This window comes from Dreissena polymorpha, chromosome 3 (assembly GCF_020536995.1).
Source record: "Dreissena polymorpha isolate Duluth1 chromosome 3, UMN_Dpol_1.0, whole genome shotgun sequence".
Classification (NCBI taxonomy): domain Eukaryota; kingdom Metazoa; phylum Mollusca; class Bivalvia; order Myida; family Dreissenidae; genus Dreissena; species Dreissena polymorpha.
In genome coordinates, this window is record NC_068357.1 from 2,068,531 (window position 1) to 2,089,729 (window position 21,199).

At 35.5% G+C, this 21,199-nt stretch overlaps 2 protein-coding genes across 10 annotated transcripts in view; both read right to left on the bottom strand.

The window, feature by feature from the left end:
* The window catches only part of LOC127872742 (uncharacterized), a 30,861-nt gene extending 9,714 nt beyond the window's left edge, over positions 1-21,147 (bottom strand). For 6 of the 9 annotated variants that reach the window (XM_052416116.1, XM_052416115.1, XM_052416112.1 and 3 more), the window contains exons 1-11: positions 21,024-21,147; positions 13,572-13,715; positions 12,073-12,278; positions 11,474-11,563; positions 6,933-7,032; positions 6,463-6,598; positions 5,950-6,125; positions 2,591-3,283; positions 2,220-2,302; positions 921-2,008; positions 539-650 (exon numbers count right to left, since the gene is read on the bottom strand). In XM_052416116.1, the coding sequence (XP_052272076.1) occupies positions 2,266-2,302; positions 2,591-3,283; positions 5,950-6,125; positions 6,463-6,598; positions 6,933-7,032; positions 11,474-11,528 (1,197 nt within the window). In that variant the 5' untranslated portion in view covers positions 11,529-11,563; positions 12,073-12,278; positions 13,572-13,715; positions 21,024-21,147 and the 3' untranslated portion in view covers positions 539-650; positions 921-2,008; positions 2,220-2,265. Of the gene's footprint in view, positions 1-538; positions 651-920; positions 2,009-2,219; positions 2,303-2,590; positions 3,284-5,949; positions 6,126-6,462; positions 6,599-6,932; positions 7,033-7,454; positions 7,700-11,473; positions 11,564-12,072; positions 12,279-13,571; positions 13,716-21,023 lie in introns of all 9 variants that reach the window. The other 3 variants (XM_052416119.1, XM_052416118.1, XM_052416117.1) reach the window with 2 other exon arrangements.
* Positions 1-21,199, bottom strand: part of LOC127872739 (uncharacterized) — a 167,859-nt gene that overhangs the window by 104,174 nt on the left and 42,486 nt on the right. The window lies entirely within an intron of this gene.

Below are 21,199 nucleotides of genomic sequence, written 5' to 3' on the forward strand. Positions count from 1 at the left end.
CATATATTCAGTTCCAGATAAAGTATTCATCTTTATATTATTTTTTACCAAAAAAATGTTCAAAAAATGCCCAAACCATAAAAACAGGGCAACGTTTGCTTCATTGATGCAGTGATTGAATGCAATGACATATGTTGATAGAGGAAATTGCATGGCAACAACTTAATGATGCATTATCGCAAGCAGTGTAGGTTCTAGACCAATAAATTACGTCCGTACTTAACCTTATACACTAACACTGATCCAATAATCTTTATATACATACATATGCATCCATTGAAGGACCCATGACATATCTTTTGACCAAGCCTGACCCATATTCACTCTTGACCTAGACATCATCTTCATACAACTTCTGAACAAGTTTGGTAAAGATCGGATGAAATTTTCTAGACAGACAGACCAACCGACAGACAAAGCGAGTCCTATATAGCCCCCATTACCAATGGTAATGGATGTATGATAAATTTAACAACAGAAAGAGAATTAATCAATAAAATTATATTTGGAACAATATTTTTCATTATTTCAGACATACTGATGCAAGTCCTTTCAAAATCTCCAGTGAAGATAAGTGTTGCATTGATACAGTCCACATGGTAAACATTGCTAGATTCAATTGTGGCGATGTGGAGGCAAGCGTCTACCAACTACACAGATAAAACATTATAAAAATTACATACATAAATACATTTTAAAAGCACAAGGGTTTTACTTGTTTTTATAAACCAAGTAGACTAAAAGAATTAAGAAATATGCTTGCGAACTTATGACAGCTTCAAGCATGTCACGACTGCAAAAGACAAAAAGCATAACAAAATACATCTAGTCCATTTTATAGTTTAAACAATCAACAGTAAGACATAAAACTAAGATTTAATTGTAGTAAACACAGTTTTAAGTTACACAATTATGCTTACTTCATCTGAGAGAGAAGACTTGAGACATTCAAAACTTCTTCGTGTTATCACATAGGGTCCGTTTCGCAGCACATGAAAAAGAAAAACAAGAAACCGTCGGAGACAAGTGATGCTCCCCATATTGCACTATATATTCAGATAAAAGGATACGTCTTGAAAAACATAACTTTGGACAAAATAACACGATGGATGGTTTAGCTACTAAAAAATTTCAAATGGCCATAACTCTCTAAATAAATCATCTAACCAGAATCCGCAAATAACATGCGAATCTCCTCAAAGTAGTTAAGCTTCCCATAAAGCTTCATAATTCCAGTCAGTAGTTGGGGAGAAATAGCCCGGACAAGAATTGCACTATATGTACAGTTTATAGAAAATTTAAAAGGGCCATAACTCTGTAAAATCATCCAACCAAAACCGGCTGATAATATGCACATCTCCTCTTGGAAGTGAAGCTTCCCATAAAGTTTCATTGAATTCCGGTCATTAGTTGCTGAGAAATATCCCGGACAAAAATTGTGCACGGACGGACGGACAGACACACACACGCACGGACAGACGAAGCAGCAACTATATGCCCCCCCCCCCAAAATCAATTTTGGGGGAGAATAATAAACAAAACTTTATGACTTGATGCACTCTGACTCCAACAGAACACATCTACTTGTGACTATGAGAGCACAATTGTAATGCTGGGCAACTCATGTGATCAGATATGATGTAAATATTTTAAGCCTGTCTTTTTGTACTCTTATCTGTAAATTCACAACAAAAACAAAACTTGAAAACACAACATGACAATACACTTGCTAATAATGTCTATAGTTAATGAGAGCATACTATACAACAATAACACTTGGTTAAATAACACTATGTTGTTCTTCATAACAACTGTGTAACAAATGGGATAGTACAGCTCACATTTTTCACAATACAACCAAGAACCACCATCCAACAAACTTGCTACAATGTAATCACTTCAAAAAGTTAACTTGATCTGGTTGTGTTAAAAATAACAACGGATACCTGAATCCTGAACTGTGAAATACTTTCTCATCTCAGACCCATCTTCTGCGGGCTCTGCTGGTCTGGAAAGTCCAAATGATTTATAAGCTGACAAAATGTGTACAGGTAAATATTCACATGCAAAATTCAATTACAGGTTCTTTTTTTAATTCTTATTTTAATGACTCTATAGACACATAAAATTTGATAATTCCTGAAAATGTATATGTAATTTTGTAAAAAGTAATATTATGTATAAACTCAAAATAATTGTGCATCCCACTTTATTTTTACCTTACAACAATTGCAGACTCTAATGGAACAATCTTCTCATTCATGATTACTGGATACTTGGGCAGTCGTCCTCTTCGTCGCTCCTTATTAAAAATAGTATTACCAATTAAATAGTAGTACAATATTTATTTGGTGATCAATTGACTCCAGCTTTTTACACAGTTCCCATCGCATGTGGTATACGAGTATGGCACTGAATAGTCAACGGCAATGAAGCGCATACAAGAAAAAGGGTTAATCATATTTTATGGTCACGATCAAATGTTATTAATACTTAAAGTAGGAAATCATTTTACTTATGTTAAAGCAAGTTGTTATGTGAAACTAAACAAATACAATACATATAATCCGCCTGACAAATATTGTTCTACCTTGTTTTCTTAATTTCTTTCCTTTTTTTCTTTCTCAGCTTCAGCCCATATGTAGGGGAAGGCCTGCGTCCAAGTTTTTTCGGTCTCAAAAACAACCCAGCCTCTGCAGGCACCCTGCTTCTTACTTTCTTATACAGGGCAGACAAATCGAAGAACAGATCTTCATAGCCTTCTCCCTTCACTAGGAACATCATGTTATTGATAGCAGAAGCAAGGGCCTTACAGCGTGTCCTGAGAGCTGTGGGCTTCGTGAGTCTTACTTTGGTGTGGCTTGAAGAGTAAGATGCCTTTTCATGTTTTGGTGGTTTGGGAAGGGCTTCAGAGCTATACTCAACGACTCCTTCATCGACTGTAAACAGAGGGGAGTTCTTAAAGCTTTCAGCCAAGGTGTCCCTACCATGTCCTGGATCATGCATGATGACATGCAGGATGTGCTTGCAGGGCCAGTGAAATTTTCCCCAGTCAAAGCAGCTACATGTGGGCATCATTACTTGCAGATCGACAGTATACTGTCTGCCACTAGATGCGCTGGTTACTGAAGGCACATTTTCTTGAAGTTCTTTAACATCACTAGCTACAGGCTCATTTGTAACTCGCTTCAAGCAATGGTTGACAAAGGTCCTGGACTTGTTCAACAGAAAGTCTGGAAGGCAGTATTTCTTCGATACCCACTCCATATTCTGTTGCAAATACCTGAGGAAAACAATTTAAACAAAATATTCAGAAATCAAATATGAGTTTTATGTACTGTACAAAACACTTATAACACGATATCATAATATTCAAACAGCTGTATTTCATGTATGATGTTTTAATACATAAATTTAAGATGTGATCTTGACCTTGTCTTTTAACTAGCAATAGATAACAACCTTTCCATGCTTAACATACAAGTGTCAAAAGGTACTTAATTTATCACTCGTATACGATTTTATATAATAGAAATATATACAATTCAAAGAGTCTTTGTATATCAGAAAAACTAAAATACATCAAATGTGAAAACTGAGGACAAACGAGATCACTCTGACAAGGCTGTCACATGTAGAAAATACTTAACCGTTAAAGTGACCTTGAACTTTACTATATCATTACCAAAATCAAAAGCCATCTTCTGCTAGTGGTAAGCATCAACTATGCAAAATATGAAGACAAAGGGATACACAGAACTTTAGATATCACTTGCATAAGGTTGTCACATACAATAGTTCATATACCCTGACTCTTAAGGTTTAGATGCCATAATCAATAGGGGTCTTCCTTTTAGTGGTAAGCAACCACTATACCAACCTACCCACCTGTAAAATTTAGGGTCGGTAAAGGGCAAACCAACAATATTTTAATTGTGGCCTAAGCATTAGTTCTTCTTGAATGCTCCGAGCTTTTGCTAGTACATACGTACAGCTCTGAGGGTCAATAGCTGGGAGTTGTATTATTGCAACTAACATAAGCATGAAAACTTGATTTGGGGAAATAAATTAAGGGTGTTAGTTTCAGTTTGTGGATATATTAACGCTTTAAACATATATACTTGAGTTTTGTCGATGTATTTAGCTAAGAGACATTAATATATTAAATAATTTTACCTTTACATATCCATTTTACTAACATGCCATTACAGTAATCTGTTTAGAGTGGCAAACATAATAAAGCAGAATATACACATGAATCTGATTAAACACAGATCCACTTGCATATAAATCAAATCATGTTTGTCTTTTATTTTGAATTTTCGAACGATAATCCAGTAACTGTTAGATGTATTTTTCTTTGCGAGTAGACTGCATTCCAATTATCAAACACTTGTTCTGTGACATTCAGTTTATACATTTCCAAAAAAAAAGAGTTTTATTTGTATCTAAAACGTATGCTCCATCGTAGAATGACACGCTCTTGTCATTAATCCAAACTAATTATATGATGTCCGTCGTAAATTCCATAGTCATTTGTCCTCACTGAGCATCGTTATTTCTTTTAATTGTCCGCCATCTTGGATCACGTTAACAACATGTGTGCAAGGAACGTAAACTCGCATATGTTAGACTTCTTGCGCGAACCAATAGTTAAGTCAATCTCCACGCAGAGTTGTCGTTCCTTGCTCTCACATACAACTCTGCGAAAGGCTCAGCACGCCATTTTGTCTATAAAATAGCTAAAACCGAACAAACGCATTCAATGTATATTTGATTGGATATTAAAGATCGCATGCATTAAATTAAGAAATATGACTTTTAAATGTACGATAAATCGTGCAAATACTTGTGAGTTTTAATGCAACTCTTTTGAACTATTTTATTGCCCATTTACGCTGATGGAATCATTCCATGCACTTCACAAATGTAAACAATGGAACATATTTTTTTTGAGTGACGTTAGGAATTGCTTCGACGTGTATATGTATGTTGATTTCTTGACATAAAAAAGACATATCAATTTTATAATAATGAATTAAGACTGATATAAGATATCATGGTATGAGATGGGTTTTTTTAATGCAGTGAATGCAATGTAACCTTCGTGCAAGAGATTGTTTAGTATTCTGTAACCTCAATGATGACCGCTTGGAATGATCATGACATAAATGAGACGCTTTCATAACAATAGTCCGTTCTGAGCCCAACACAGAGGTGAATGTAATGTAACCATCATGCAAGAGATTGTAGTTAAGTATGATGTCGTTCGCCATTTTCACGGAACACCGCCGATCGCAATACTGGTTATAGACGCTTGCTGGGGCATATGAAATTCCAACCATCAGAGCGACCTGCTAGATCGGTCAGGGGCGATAATAATGGACAGGGATATAAATACGCGCACAATTAAATATTGCAGTCGGCTCTTAAATGATCGGCGAAAAAAACGAAAATAAGAAAAATATGTTTTCAGAAATTGCAATAAAATTTTATGGGTCGTGGGGTAAAAAGTGGGTCGGTCGGTAAAGGGCAAACAAACTTAATTTTAATTTAGGCCTTAGTGGTAAGCAACTACTATACCAAATTTGAAAAACTTGTGTAAAAGAGAACAATTGAACAAGCTATGGTCTACTGTCATGTACACAGCTGTAATATGCCCCATCTTCCCTTTTTTAGAGGGTCATAATAAAAATGGGTAAAATTTCAGACAAGTTAAAAAAAAAACACCCTGCACTATAGCCAATATACATTGCATGACATGTGAGACTACAGCCGAAATATAGTATGTGATGCCTAGATCGAGAAGTGTGTGTGTGTCACCTTTACACAAATGACACAGTGAATGCTTCATACCATCATTAAGATTTATACTTAAAAAAAATAAATAAACAAAATTCCATAATCAATTAACTTCATGTAAAAGAAGTCTCCAAGTGTCAGACTTACCTTCGACAGACAGCAGGAACATATTTTGTGACCAACGTCGACACCATAGATGTCAGGGACCCTTCAGTGTAATACCCAAGGTAACCCTCTTTAAAATGTCTATGCTGCCGCTCTAGTCCATTGGTTGTGTTGATCAACTTTCCTACCAATACTTGCCTATGATAAGTCACCCATCTCTGAAATAATGTTGTACAAGAAAGTAAATTCAGAGAAACAAAAATGATCTGCTATTAGTATCAACCCTGCAACATTAAAATAGTAAAGAGTGCACATTGATATTATTTAGTAGGTGGAACTATATAAGCTTGTGTAATTTACTTCAATGTTTTTTAGTTTACTTTATTTTCGTAAACATATATCGATTAGTAAAAAATTACCAACCAATGTACAAGCATACAACAATTAAACCAACAAAACATGAAGCAAACGCTTATGTTGTTCATGATAAAAACCAATTGCCGAGCAACCAAATTTTACTTTGGACAACACTGAACTTGACTTTTCAATCAATACCTTGCTTTCATTGAGCCAAAAATGTCCAAACCACTCTTGAAGACTTTTGTTATCCAACCAGTGTGATGAAGATTTAAGAACACCTTCAGTTTCATTGTATGTTGCTTCGTCTGGCGAGTTGGCAATGCTGCGTAACCTACAAATAAGAATCAAAAGTATTAAATTGACACGAAAAGTAAAATAAACAATGATAATTTATTGTGGAGCAGGTAATTGTTCTTCAGTCATTTCATATTGCATGACCAATTAAGGTTGAAGATACTCTTCTGTAAGTATTTGGAGGGAAAAACAAATTCTGTAAGTAATTAGAGGAAAAACAAATTCTGTAAGTAAGTGGAGATATTTTTTACAAGCCAATTATTAACATTTATTTGTCAAATTGGAAAAAATCTTTAGTCAATAAAATAAGTTTAATTAACTACTTGTGAAATTAAAAATAAAAATAAACTTAAAAATAACAATAAACTCACATTGTTAGAACCTCATCTGCATCCTTTACCCCAATTGCAGGTCCAACCCATCGTTTCCAGGCCTGTTCTGTGTGAAAGTCACAGAGAAAGGAAAAACATCCTGAAATGCAGAATATTCTTCTCGTTTATTAATGTTGTCAATTTATAAAAAAAGATTTCCAATTTTTTGCCACCATGGCTGTCTTCAAAAAAGTGATAAAAAATTAATAAACAGCTTTTTAAGGAAAGTTAAAATTCAGAACTCTTGTACCACATTTGCCTTTCTATTTGTTTTTTCTCCTGCTTTAGCAAGGGCTTATTTAGGCAACTTCCACCAAGAGGAAGGGACCTTACCCCAAGAGAATTTCTTTAAAATCAAACCCCAGGACCATTCCCAATTTCAAGATAGCCCTGCATTTTCATCTTCTGAACCCCAAGGCAAACTTATGACGTAATTATCTTGCTAGCGAGTTCAATTTAAAAGTAATCACAACAGTTATCTAGTAATGAAATACAAGCACTGATTTTGCCTTAACTTCATACCGGGAAATGTTGCCTCAACAGCCTGTATCTCCTTCCTGTCATAGTCCATCATAAAATAAGTTATGAGGCAGGATAAAAAGGCCAACTACTACACAACCACTAACTTCATACATGTTTCCTCAACAGCCTGTCATAGTCCGTCATAAAATAAGTGGGCTTCCAGTTAGGATTCCAGTCCTTGAGCACTGCAAGTCTCCGTTTAATATGGAAGCTGGTCTCATGTGGCAGGATAAAAAGGCCAACTACTAAAAAACCACACACAATAAATAAAGGCACATCAAACTTGCAGGTCTTGTAGGTTGCATCTAGGAGACATATCAATTGTCCATATCGCTCTTAAATATGCTTTTGAGCATTTGACTGATGGACAAAAAGAAACTCATCCATGTCTTCTTCCTTGTCTGGCATGGGGGATTCTTGGGGACTCTAATATAGTTGAGCAATCTTAAGATGTGCTTTTTGCTTGCCACAAAGATATTCTAATGACATATTTTTTATTGATGTCTTGTTACAAGAGAGCACAATAGACAAACAAGAGGCCCATATGGTCCTGAATCGCTCTACTGCTTTAAAAACTGTCACTGTGTCCTTGACCTTTGACCTAGCGACCTGAAAATCAATAGGGGTCATCAGCCATCCATAATCAATGTACCTATGAAGTTTCATGATCCTAAGCCTTAGCATTCTTGAGTTTACATCTGGAAACCATATTACTATTTCGAGTCACTGTGACCTTGACCTGTGACCCATTGATCAGAAAATCAATAGGGTTCGAGTCGTCATTAATCTAAAGACTGTGAACAAGTTTGAAAAGAATCGGATGAAAACTGTTGACTTTCTCGGATAAACAAGAAAAAGTAACCATTTTACTATTTCCAGTCACTGTGACCTTGACCTTTGACCTAGTGACCAGAAAATCAATAGGGGTAATCAGCCAGTCATGATCAATGTACCTATTAAGTTTCATGATCCTAGGCCTAAGCATTCTTGAAATAACATCTGGAAACCATTTTAATATTTCGAGTTACTGTGACCTTGACCTTTAACCCAGTGACCTGATAATCAATAGAGTTCGAATCCTCATTTATATAAAGACACTGAAAAAGTTTGAAAAGAATTGGATGAAAACTGTGGAATTCATCGGATAAACAAGTTTTTACTATTTCGAGTCACTGTGACCTTGACCTTTGACCCAGTGACCTGAAAATCAATAGGGTTCGAGTCCTCATTAATATGAAGACACTGAGCAAGTTTAAAAAGAATCAGATAAAAACTGTGGACTTTATCGGATAAACAAGTTTTTACTGTTTCGAGTCACTGTGACCTTGACCTTTGAGACCTGAAAATCAATAGGGTTCGAGTCGTCATTAATATAAAGACACTGAGTAAGTTTGAAAAGAATCGGATGAAAACTTTACACTTTATCGGATAAACAAGTTTTTACTATTTTGAGTCACTGTGACCTTGACCTTTGACCCAGTGACCTGAAAATCAATAGGGTTCGAGTCCTTATTAATATAAAGACACTGAGTAAGTTTAAAAGAATCGGATGAAAACTTTGGACTTTATCGGATAAACAAATTTTTATTATTTCGAGTCACTGTGACCTTGACCTTTGACCCGGTGACCTGAAAATCAATAGGGTTCGAGTCCTCATTAATATAAAAACACTGAGTAAGTTTGAAAAGAATCGGATGAAAACTGTGGACTTAATCGGATAAACAAGACAACGTCTAACCTACACACACACACACAGAGACACCATGCCATCCCATAAGCTCTTTTGCCTTTGGCAGTAGAGCTAAAAACACACAAAAACAGGCATATTTAATTTCATAAGGACAAATTGTTCTTAATAAGTGGCTGTAATAGATGTGTTATGCTCCCTGAATGGGATTGTCACAAGTACTAGTTATTAACAAGAACTGAAGGCAGGTGAATTTTAAAAACAAGGGCTGTTTGTAAAACATGCATGCCCCCCATATGGGCTTTCAGTTGTAGTGACAGCCTTTTGTGTAAAAACATTTTTGTCACTGAATGGTGGTGGTGGTGGTGGTGGTGGTGGTGGTGGTGGTGGTGGTGGTGGTGGTGGTGGTGGTGGTGGTGGTGGTGGTGGTGGTGGTGGTGGTGGTGGTGGTGGTGGTGGTGGTGGTGGTGGTGGTGGTGGTGGTGGTGGTGGTGGTGGTGGTAGTGGTGGTGGTCACCATGTGTGGTGGTGGTGGTGGTCACCATGACCTTGAACTTTTACCTAGTGACCTGAAAATCAATAGGGGTTACCTGCTGGTCATGACCAATGTCCCTATGAAGTTTCGTGATCCCAGGCCTAAGCGTTCTTGAGTTATCATCCGGAAACCATTTAACTTCTTTAAGTCACTGTGACCTTGACCTTTGACCTAGTGATCTGAAAGTCAATAGGGGCCATCTGCCGGTCATGACCAATGTACCTATGAAGTTTCATGATCCCAGGCGTAAGTGTTCTTGAGTTATCATCCGAAACCATTTTCCTATTTCCAGTCAACTATTTTACTGCTTCAGGTCACTGTGACCTTGACCTTTGACCTTGTGACCTTAAAAACAATAGGATTCATCTGCCAGTCATGACCAATGTCCCTATAAAGTTTCGTGATCCCAGGCCTTAGCGTTCTTGAGTAATCATCCGGAAACCATTTTCCTATTTCCAGTCACTGTGACCTTGACCTTTGAACTAGTGACCTCAAGATCAATAGGGGTCATCTGCCAGTCATGACCAATGTCCCTATGAAGTTTCATGATCCCTGGCGTAAGAGCTCTGGAGTTATCATCCAGAAACCATTTTCCTATTTCAGGTTAACCATTTTACTGCTTTAAGTCACTTTGACCTTGACCTTCTGACCTGAAAATAAAAAAGGGGTTATCTGCAGGTCATGGGCAATGTCCCTATGAAGTTTCGTGATCCTAGGCAAAAGCGTTCTGGAGTTATCATCCGGAAACCAGTTTCCTTTTTCCAGTCACTGTGACCTTGACCTGAGACCTTGACCTTTGACCTAGTGACCTCAAAATCAATAGGGGTCACCTTCCAGTCATGACTAATGTCTCTGTTAAGTTTCAAAATCCCAGGCATAAGCGTTCTTGAGTTATCATCCGGAAATCATTTTCCTATTTCCAGTCAACAATTTTACTGCTTAAGGACACTGCGACCTTGACCTTTGACCTAGTGACCTGAATATCAATAGGGGACATCTGCCGGTCATGACCAATGTCTCTATGAAATTTCATGATCCAAGGCTTAAGGGTTCTTGAGTTATCATCCAGAGACCATTTTCCTATTTCCAGTGACTGTGACCTTGACCTGTGACCTTTGACCTAGTGACCTCAAATCAATAGGGGTCATCTGCAAGTCATGATCAATATTCCTATGAAGTTTCATGATCCTAGGCCTAAGTGTTCTTGAATTATCATCCGGAAACCATCTGGTGGACGGACCGACCGACAGACCGACCGACATGAGCAAAGCAATATACCCTCTCTCCTTCGAAGGGGGGCATAATAATACACCGGTATCTTATTTGTAACAAATGTATAATACAAGCTTATTTTAAATAAAAAAAAGGGCAACAAGTGTTCCGCAGTCGGAGACAAATGCACCCACTCCCCCCCACCCCCAAACGTGACCTTGACATTTGGCCTAGTGACCTGAAAATCAATAGGGGTCATCTGTCAGTCATGATCAATCTACCTTTGAAGTTTCATGATCCTATGCCTAAGCATTTTTGAGTTCTCATCCGGAAACTATTTCGCGGAAGGACAGACCAACATGTGCAAATCTATATACCCACTCTTCTTCGAAGGGGGGCATAATAACTTAAAATTGTGTTGGTTAGGGTTGTGATTCATGTGCGCTGCAGTTTTGCTCTGTGAGTTATGTCTACCTTTCTACACTCATCATCATTCATGGCAATAACTCTTAAGTCATGTCTCTGACAAAATTCCAGTATGAAAAACAGACAGTTGTCCTTATGAGAGAATAATAATACACATACCCAGATGCATAAAAGAAGCGGTCTTCAGGCATATCCTTCTCCCACTGCTCAACATATAGCCCCAAATTGGTCAAGTAATTGGAAGAAAATCTACACCAAACAAATATTTAAATAAAAATCATTAGCTGGTAAACATGAAGAATTATTAACTAATAATTCCATGGTACTGAATTATTGATATTTCAGGTATTATTTCATGAGATGTGAACTATCATTGATTTAATACACTATTCGCCAAAATATTTACAAACTGGAAAAAAGTGGCATATGTCAACAAAAAATAATTATATTAATTAACTACGTAACGCCCCTCATGAAACATTTGCTCCTGTGACTACTCATGAAATAAAATACGATCTTACAATGAATTCAACAAATATCCTGTGCTTTGTTTTAGTACTGGCAATAGTATTATACTGTATCTACTTTGAGAGGCAGCTATAATAATTTTTAAGGTTTTTTTAGATATTGATAAACAGCATTTTTGTTAAGTGGCACAGTGCCGTTATATAATATAAGGATCATTTTAACTAAACATTTTCTTTAGAAATATTTACATTTATTTGCCTTTACAATCTGGGATATCTATCAACACTTACATGCACATAGCACTATACATGTGATTTCGAATTATCTTTAGACTTGGATAGTATCTGGGGTTCAGTCGACTGGCTGTGGGGAACGGTCGCTGGACAAAGCTATTAACAGCACGTTCCACCTCATCCGTCCTTCTGTCTCCATCAGATACTAGCACATGAATTTGGTCTATGATTGCCTGATCAAGCCGCTGGTTTGCTATTCCCAACTGAAACAATATATAAATAGTTGAAATTTATTTAATCTAGTGTAATTTTGTGACTTGCCCTTGAGTGAGAAAAGAAAGATGTGATATGCAAAATAATCTTACTAATTTGAAGTAACAATGGTAAGTTCAGTGTAAATTTTCACTAAAATTGAAATTTGTGAAACGGTATAGAAATTACCGACACAGTTTTATGTATGCTGAACAAAAGATTATATGACCCTTCAGTATGCTCCACACACTGTCTTATTGTGGAATTTGTTCGCAGATTCTCAGAAATTGATTAAGGGCCAAAGAATTTACAGAGCGCAAACAGAGTCTTTTTCTTGAATATCGTGTTGAATAGACTAAACAGCTTCTTATTTTACACAAGCAAAAAAATAACGCAGTGGAAAAGGTCTGCTCACAATAGTACAGTTGTGCTAAACAAAAATAGCCAAAACTTGGCCATATTCTTGTAAATCTATCTTGCTGACCAATCAAATCCAACCTTTAAACAACAGCACCACATAACGGGTGCCATGCTCGGCTGCGAAAGCTTGTCAGATATTTTTTTAGAGGTCACAGTGACCTTGACCTTTGACCTAGTGACCCATGGGTGTGGCGTGTAGAACTTATCAAGGTGCATATACATATGAAGTCTCAAAGTTGTAGGTGGAAGCACTTTGATTTTAAAGGCATTGCAATGTAAAGGTTTTAGCACGATGCCGACGGATGGCGGACGTCGGACGACAAGCAGGCTATGACAATACCTCGGTTTTCTCCAAAACAGCCTCGCTAAAAAAGACTTAAGGTTTTCCAGCAGACATTGCGATGATTTCAGATTAAATATAATTCTTTTTTTTTTAATTTACCTGAATAAATCAACTTTTTTTCTTCAAAAGACCATTCAGGCTAATCCGAAATGATCTTTACTAGCCAGGACTGAGCTTTTACTAGTTATTGTTCCAAAGTACCTTAGTGTATTATAACCCTGAATACTATTACAAAGTGGAAAACAAACTTGAACACATAAACTATGGTGACCATGACCTTAGAGTGATAAACATACATGTATTAAAATTTTGCATTTTGTCACACAATGGCACTCCTAACCCCGCCCCCTCTCTCACTCCAAGGGGGTGTGGAATTAGCAAAAGTAGGAAAGTTGACACGGAAATAAAAGGTTTCTTGACAGTTCATGTGTGACAAATGCGAATGATAAGTAAAAGATAGACAATATATAGACACAGTAAACAGATTGACATGGATAGTTGCAATTGTTCTTGAACAATAACGCTTGAATGCAAAACTTACTTCACCAATCACACGGTTGTGGCTGGACTCGTCAGGCACATACACATATACCCGAAACACCCAATTCACAAGTTCTGAAGACTTCAAGGCAGCATTTAGCAATATACTTTTCTGTCTCTTTTGGTACTCAGAATTGGATGTTATCTGAAATGGATTACATTAAGTTTGAATATTTTAAATAATTCTTGCCCCTCATTTTTTACAACTAATTATTATTGACTATGATTTATGCATGGGTGTACATCACAATTTTATTGATATTTTTTATCATTTTATATTTTGCTCATTTTTTTTTCCAAATAATTTTTGGAAGTGATGAGGGTCTGCTGCTTTAGTAAAAACTAGAGCTTTGTCACAGACGTGACTAATACCCCCACATGCCGCATTGACACAGAGTATTTTGCATGTTGTCTTCTTAAAAAACAGCAGACACCAAGGTCAATGTTTAAAATGCACTAAGTGACCCCATGACCTAGTTTTTGACCCGGCATAGCCCATGTTCGAACTTTACCTACACATCATCTACATACAACTTCTGACCAAATGTGGTGAAGATCGCAGGGATTTCAATAAATTTTTAAAACCAGGAGTCAATTACCCCTGGACTGAAATTTTGAGGAGTCAAATTGAAAAATGTTGGGGTCAATTTTGAAGCGCGTTAATTGTGTTTTTGTCTGTATTATTCAATTTTTTAGATAAAAATATGCTCTAGGAGTAACACAATATCTTACAAAGTTATACTGCTTTATTAAATAACAATACCATGATACATAACACAACATACATGTATTTTAATGAATTGGTACATTAAAATCTACATCCTTACAACACATTTAAGACTTTCAACACATTTAAGTAATTTAAGAAATGTACCGGTAGCACCTTTTCATCACATATTTTTCGTCATTATATTATCATCATCCCTATGATAGCTTTTCTAACAAAAAAAAATCTTAATGCATGGAACATCTAGTATATCCATTATGTTAATCCGAATACTATACATGTCCGAAATATCTACACTTAAGAATGCTTTACCTGTAGTAGTTAAACTTTAATTATCCAATTTTTTATTGTTGTTACATGTATCTGGTTTAACAAACCTTATCAAATGTTTGTTAAATCCAGTTAATGCTTTTTCCATTATTGAATCACTCTTACTTGCAATTTGAATCGCCAGCTTTGAATGAACGCGGGTTGAATGTTAATTTACAATATGTCCTACATTTACAATGTCGAAGGTTATGACGTAGCAATTTAATTCTACTCGGATAATTTATATCTAATCGAGGAAATGTGTTTTCTCAATGTTTATGTGTAGTATTATAACTTGTTAGTTTAAAAAATGAACGGTGATTCAGTTTATATAAGATGGGTGTTACCCGTAATGATCGGTCAGGATTAACAAACTGACAAAACTCGCTGGACTTACTAGTGGGTCTACATAATTAATAGACCTTTGATCAATTTTGTATTTTCTTTAATAATTTTTGCCGACTTTCTTTAACTGTGAAGTCTGCAAAGTCTGCAAAAAAAACCTGCAATTATCGGATGGTCAATCAATTATCAAGTAATCACTGCTGCTAATTACCCAGTTAGTGCACACGCACTATTTAGACGTTGACACGTGTATTAAAAGAGATGAGATAAGATAAACAAAGCCCGGGGTATTCCCTCAATTTAAGGCAAAGTTTCAAATACTGAAACAATAATTTCAATTAGGAGCACAGCAAGATTTATTACCATAGAACTCGAGATGTTAACTGACTGACGCACGGGTCATATTTTGGATGCGTCAAAATGATGCGCAGCAGAAAAAGGGTTGCGTCAAAAATGAGTCATTTTTAAGTAAAAAAGGGCCATAATTCCGTAAAAATGACAACCAGTTATGCAACTTGTCCTTTACTGTCCCCTTATGATAGATAGCGAGTGTTCCACGTATGAAAGCAATATCTATGATACTTTAGGGGCAAAGTGGCCCAAAACTTACCCAAAGTTTCAATTTTCGAAGTATAAAGGGCCCATAATTCCGTCAAAATGCCAGTCAGAGTTACATAACTTTGCCTGCACAGTCCCCTTATTATAGTTGCAAGGTATGAAAGCAATAGCTTTGATACTGTAGGAATAAAGTTGACCTTAACACAAAACTTAACCAAATTTTCAATTTTCTAAGTATAAAAAGGGCACATAATTCTGTCAAAATGCCAGTCAGAGTTACATTACTTTGCCTGCACAGTCCCCTTATGATAGTTAGTAAGTGTTGCAAGTATGAAAGCAATAGCTTTGACACTTAAGGAATAAAATGGACCTAAACACAAAACTTAACCAAAATTTTCAATTTTCTAAGAATAAAAAGGGCACATAATTCTGTCAAAATGCACGCCAGAGTTATCTAACTTTGCCTGCCCAGTCCCCTTATGATAGTAAGTAAGTGTACCAAGTTTGAATGCAATAGCATTGATACTTTCTGACAAAAGTGGACCTAAACGCAAAACTTAACTGGACGCCAACGCCAAGGTGATGACAATAGCTCATTTTCTTTTTTCAAAAAATAGATGAGCTAAAAATTCATCGAAGGCATGCAATCTAAGCACAGTTTGGGCATATGAAGGTATTTGAAAAATAAAATTGTATAATACTGACTAGACACTGTTGCTAGTATGTTTATTTTGATTTTTTGCATGAAAATAACCATTAATATTTATTTTTAGGTCATTTAGAAAAGTTAAGAATTATTTTCCAAAACTTAGTAGTAACGTTAAGAATAAAATTTCAGAGTTAAGAATTATTTTTGAAGATCTGGTAGTAACGTTAAGAATTTCACAAAACCTTATCTGGAGCTCTGCATACTTAATCACAAAAACAGAATTACAGGTACATGTACCAGGCAATTTGAAATTGTCAAATTTGACCTTGACAAACGGTTCGTTTGTCATCAACTCCCGTTCATTGATGAACTCACTCGCCCATTCAATAGCATCGCAGCCTTCAATCAATTTAATACGCTCCGCCATGTTGTTTCAAAATGGGCCGACAAACACGCATGCGTTACATTGATCCCGCCCATGTACGAATACTGCTTCCATATAGACTTAATGGTATTTTTCAGTAACAGAAAGTGGAGATTGTCAAACAATATCAAGGTTTCTCTATCAGTGTATCAATCAGGGTTGGCATGTTGACCGGTCAATTGAGTATTGACCGGGTCGGCGGTCAATACTCGGTTAAACCCGGTCAATACTGGTCATTATTGGTCAATACTGGTCGATTGAAAATTGTAGCATTTAAACATGACAAAGGAAGAATTTAAGCTATTCTATATTAAATCAATCATTATTCTATTATTGATAAACTTTTTTTGAGTTATCTATTGTAAAAAAATCTTTAAAGCTGTAAAAAATACTTCTTTATTATTTATGGAAACGGTCTCAAATACAAAAGAACTAAGGCAATATCTTTATCTCAGTGTATCACATCTGTTTTTGAAGTATTATTGCTATTGTATTTACCATATAATTTCACTGAGCTATTGATAGATCTATTTTATAAGCTGATGGACAAACAGAACTCTTGTGGTTTCTAGGGTCATAAATGATCTGGCCCCTAAGCCTTTAATGGTAATAAAATGCATGCACTGGTATGTCTCTGATAGTGACAATGAAGCAAATCTGCCCTTAAGCTATTTCATTTCACTCAAACAAAATGAGATAACTTGTAATTATTGTTATTAATTTAATAGTTACATGTACTTCTAACTTGTCTCCTTTCTATATTAAGAGGGTTTTTATATTTTAAAGTTCAATTGGTCTTCAAATGAAAAAGCAATCAAAGTTTTTGATTTTGGCAACAAATAATGTTTACAATTGTGGGTCTACGCTAGACGCTTCTTTTCAATTATTTCTTTCTTTTAATAAAAAAAATTATTTCTTATAATGTTTTTTTTATATCAATGAAAAATAAAATATTTTTTCACTATTTTGTTAAAGAAATCCAGGCAAGAATACATGACAAGTAAGGGTTGTGTCAAAGGTGCCATGTAAGGCCCTATTATCAGTTTTGGGTGCCCTAACCTGTATAGGTGAGAAGACTGTGAAAGACTGTAGAGACAGTGGGGCATGAGGAACAACTAATACACAGTAATTGACAGGTTCTTGTTGAATCAAGCACAGAATTTTCTGAGCATTCATAATTTGTTAGAATTGAAAAAAAAATCAATCGACTAGAAAAATCCAATTGACCAACTTGACTCATTTGCAAAATTTTGAGAGATTGGCCTACAAGTTGCATGAACAGGTATAAAATAGTGGGTATTAATAGCTTGAGACGTTATTGGCAACATGTCTGTTTAATTTATATTATCAATTTTGTTTAATTAAGCATGGAATATTAATCAAAATAGGGGGTTAAGTTCAATAGACCAGTATTGACCAGTAATGACCACTTTGGGAGAATTGACCGGGGCAGTTTTAACCGGTAAAAACCGCCGGTTAATACCGGGGACGGTCAATTGATGCCAACCCTGGTATCAATATTCCCTGTTTTAAAAGATCACTCTGTACCTACTTTCACAAGTAATTGCCATACACACCACATGGGGTAATGGATAATCCCCTGATAAGACGCGCGTATCGATTATTCTAGCCACATTAAACAGTCATTTAAATGCTGACAAGGATGTATCAGGTAACTTTCCAGTCGTCAAACTGTGATGTTCATCGTCCCATCGGTTACGCGAATGCTTATGAGGGCGGGGTTAACTATCGACCATTATTTTTGATTGACGTCGGGCACAAGGTAAGAGTTTATTGCAGTTTGATTAGTTAGCAAGAAGTTAAACCATTTACACAATATAACACCGGTAACTAGTACAGTACAGTACATTAAAAACAGTTTCGGGCATCATCACACCTTTTTACTGTAAACAAGTGTTACCTGAATAAAATTAATACGAGAAATTAATTGCAAGTGGTAAACAATTAATTTTTGTCAATATTCGTTGCTGAAAAGTCAAACCATACACAATAGGTGTACATTTAACAATCTTCCAAGTCCAAGTCCAAAATTTATTGCATAAACATTAAACAATGTCAAAGCACAACAAATAATATCGACATGGAGAAGTACACAGTCAACAGAACATACAACAGAGTATTTAGCATCCCAGTGCTAACTATAGACAATAGTAAAACATTACACTTATAGTAGTCGTTAATGAAAAGTGACATGAGTTTATAATAGTACAATGTATATAAAGAGTAAATTATTAAGTGACTATTCTTAATTTCTCGGCATTATATATAAATTTGGCAATATTATATAAGCTGTTACTGCATGTTGATTTAAGAAGGAATTCGAATTTATTTAGGGTAGGCCAGTGACAGTTATAAGGTTTAAAATATTTCCTTCTGAGCTCCTTATACATTGGGCAAACAAGTAAAAAATGGTATTCTGTTTCAATTTGGTTCATGTTACAGGATCTGCAGGTTCTTTCATTCAGGGGCATATTAGTGTATCTACCAGTTTCAATAGCAAGTTTGTGTGAGGATGTTCTAAACCTTGCAAGAGCAAATCTGTATTTCTTTTCATGAAGTCTTTGCAAATATGGCTCTTATTTGAGTTCTGTTTAACGAGAGAATATGTTTTAAGTTTAGATGATGAGTTTACGTCGAAATGCCAGGTTTGATGATAACTATCTATAATTCGCCTTTTAACAATTTCCAGAGTGGTTAAATCTAAATTTTCTGTATTCCAAATTTCCCCAAAACCGTTTGTTTCGAGGCATTCCCTAATATTTGATACCCAATTGTTTTTGTCGTTAATTCCGTTTCTTAGCGTATCTCTCTTTAGCATGTTATACACTTTTTTTTACGATATGATCGTTATGTAAATTAATCAATTTGTACCAGTATTTCAGCGCATTAATTTGGCGACATACATGGAAAGGGGTCCTACCGAGTTCTCCGTACAGTGCGGATGAGTTTGTAGATTTTTTAACTCCAAGAAGTGATCTCAAAAATTTAGTATGGATTAATTCAATTTCTTTTGCTTGATGGAAGCCCCATATCTCAGAGCAAAAATTTAGGATTGGGGTAACAAGGGAGTCAAATAATTTTATTCTTTGCTGGGTTGGTAAATCAATTGCATCAAATATCTGAAATAATTTACTTAATGAAAACGATGCGTGTTGTGCGATCAATTTTTGGGATCTGTAAAAGTTACCATTTTTGAACAAATTTATACCAAGGTATTTGAACGAACTAACAGTTTCGACTAAGGTATTGTATATATATATAACTCAAATGTTGTTGCCCTTCCTCTTTCAAATACCTTAGCTTTGGTTTTTGAGACATTAATTTTCAGCCCCCATGTGTTGCAATAATTTTCTACATCTTTTAACATAATTCTTAGTGTTTCTGGTGATTTGGCGAACAATACCATATCATCTGCATATAATAAAAGAAATAATTTCAGAGTATCAATACATACAATTCCTGGGAGGTTATTATGGAAAACATTATTTATAATATCATTTATAAAAAACATGGCTAACAGTGGAGAGCTGGGGCCTCCCTGTTTGACACCGATTGAACAGTCAAAAAATGCAGAAAGTGAATTTTTATAACGTACACATGATTTTACACAGTTGTACATAGCTTTTAATGCGTTCACAAAGTGACCGCTTACATTTTCTGTTAAAAGCTTTTGCCATAGCATGTTATGATCAATACGGTCAAAAAATTGTTGGTAATCTACAAATACACAATACAATTTTTCTTTTTCGCTAAGAGCTTTTGTAATAATTTAATGTAACATGAATATACAATCAGAAATTGATTTTCCTTTTTGAAATCCAAATTGATTAGGTATTAATGTATCATGTTGTGTGGACCAGTTTTTTAATCGATTCAAGAGTATTTGAGAGTATATTTTTCCAAGTATGTTAATTAATGTGATACCTCTGTAATTTTTGGGGTCATTTGCATCACCTTTCTTAAAAATAGGTGTAATGATTCCTTTACCCCATGACTCTGGATACTCGTGAGTAAAGAATATACGGTTGTATAACGTTTTTAGAAACGGGATTATAATATCAATACTTGATTTAAACATTTCTGCTGTAAGTTCATCTATACCAGGACTCTTATTGTTGTTTTGAGCGTTTACCGCAGAACGTATTTCTAACTCGGATATTTCTACGTCCAATAAATTATCAAATATATCGTTTATATTTATATTCTGATATTCACGATTGTTATCGGATGGTAAAAGCTCACCGAGCATTTCCCTAAAGTAAATCTGGAACCCATGGGGTAAGCTCGGGGTGGGGGGGGGGGCAAACTTATGATACTGCTGCCTGTGCATAGCATGCGACCAATAAGAGTTATGATCTTATAAAATAAAATTAATGAAAATATATCATTTTCATAATATCTCCATAACAATGACACTTACTTGAAACGCACTATTTGAAGAGAATCTTGATATAATTGACTCTCCTCCCGATTTAATTTCATCGGTCGTCCATCTTGGTCAGGAATGTGTATTGACTCGTATTTGCGAATTTGTTAAATATTGCTTATATTAAATATTTACTTTATAACATAACTTGTAATTACCTCATAAACAAA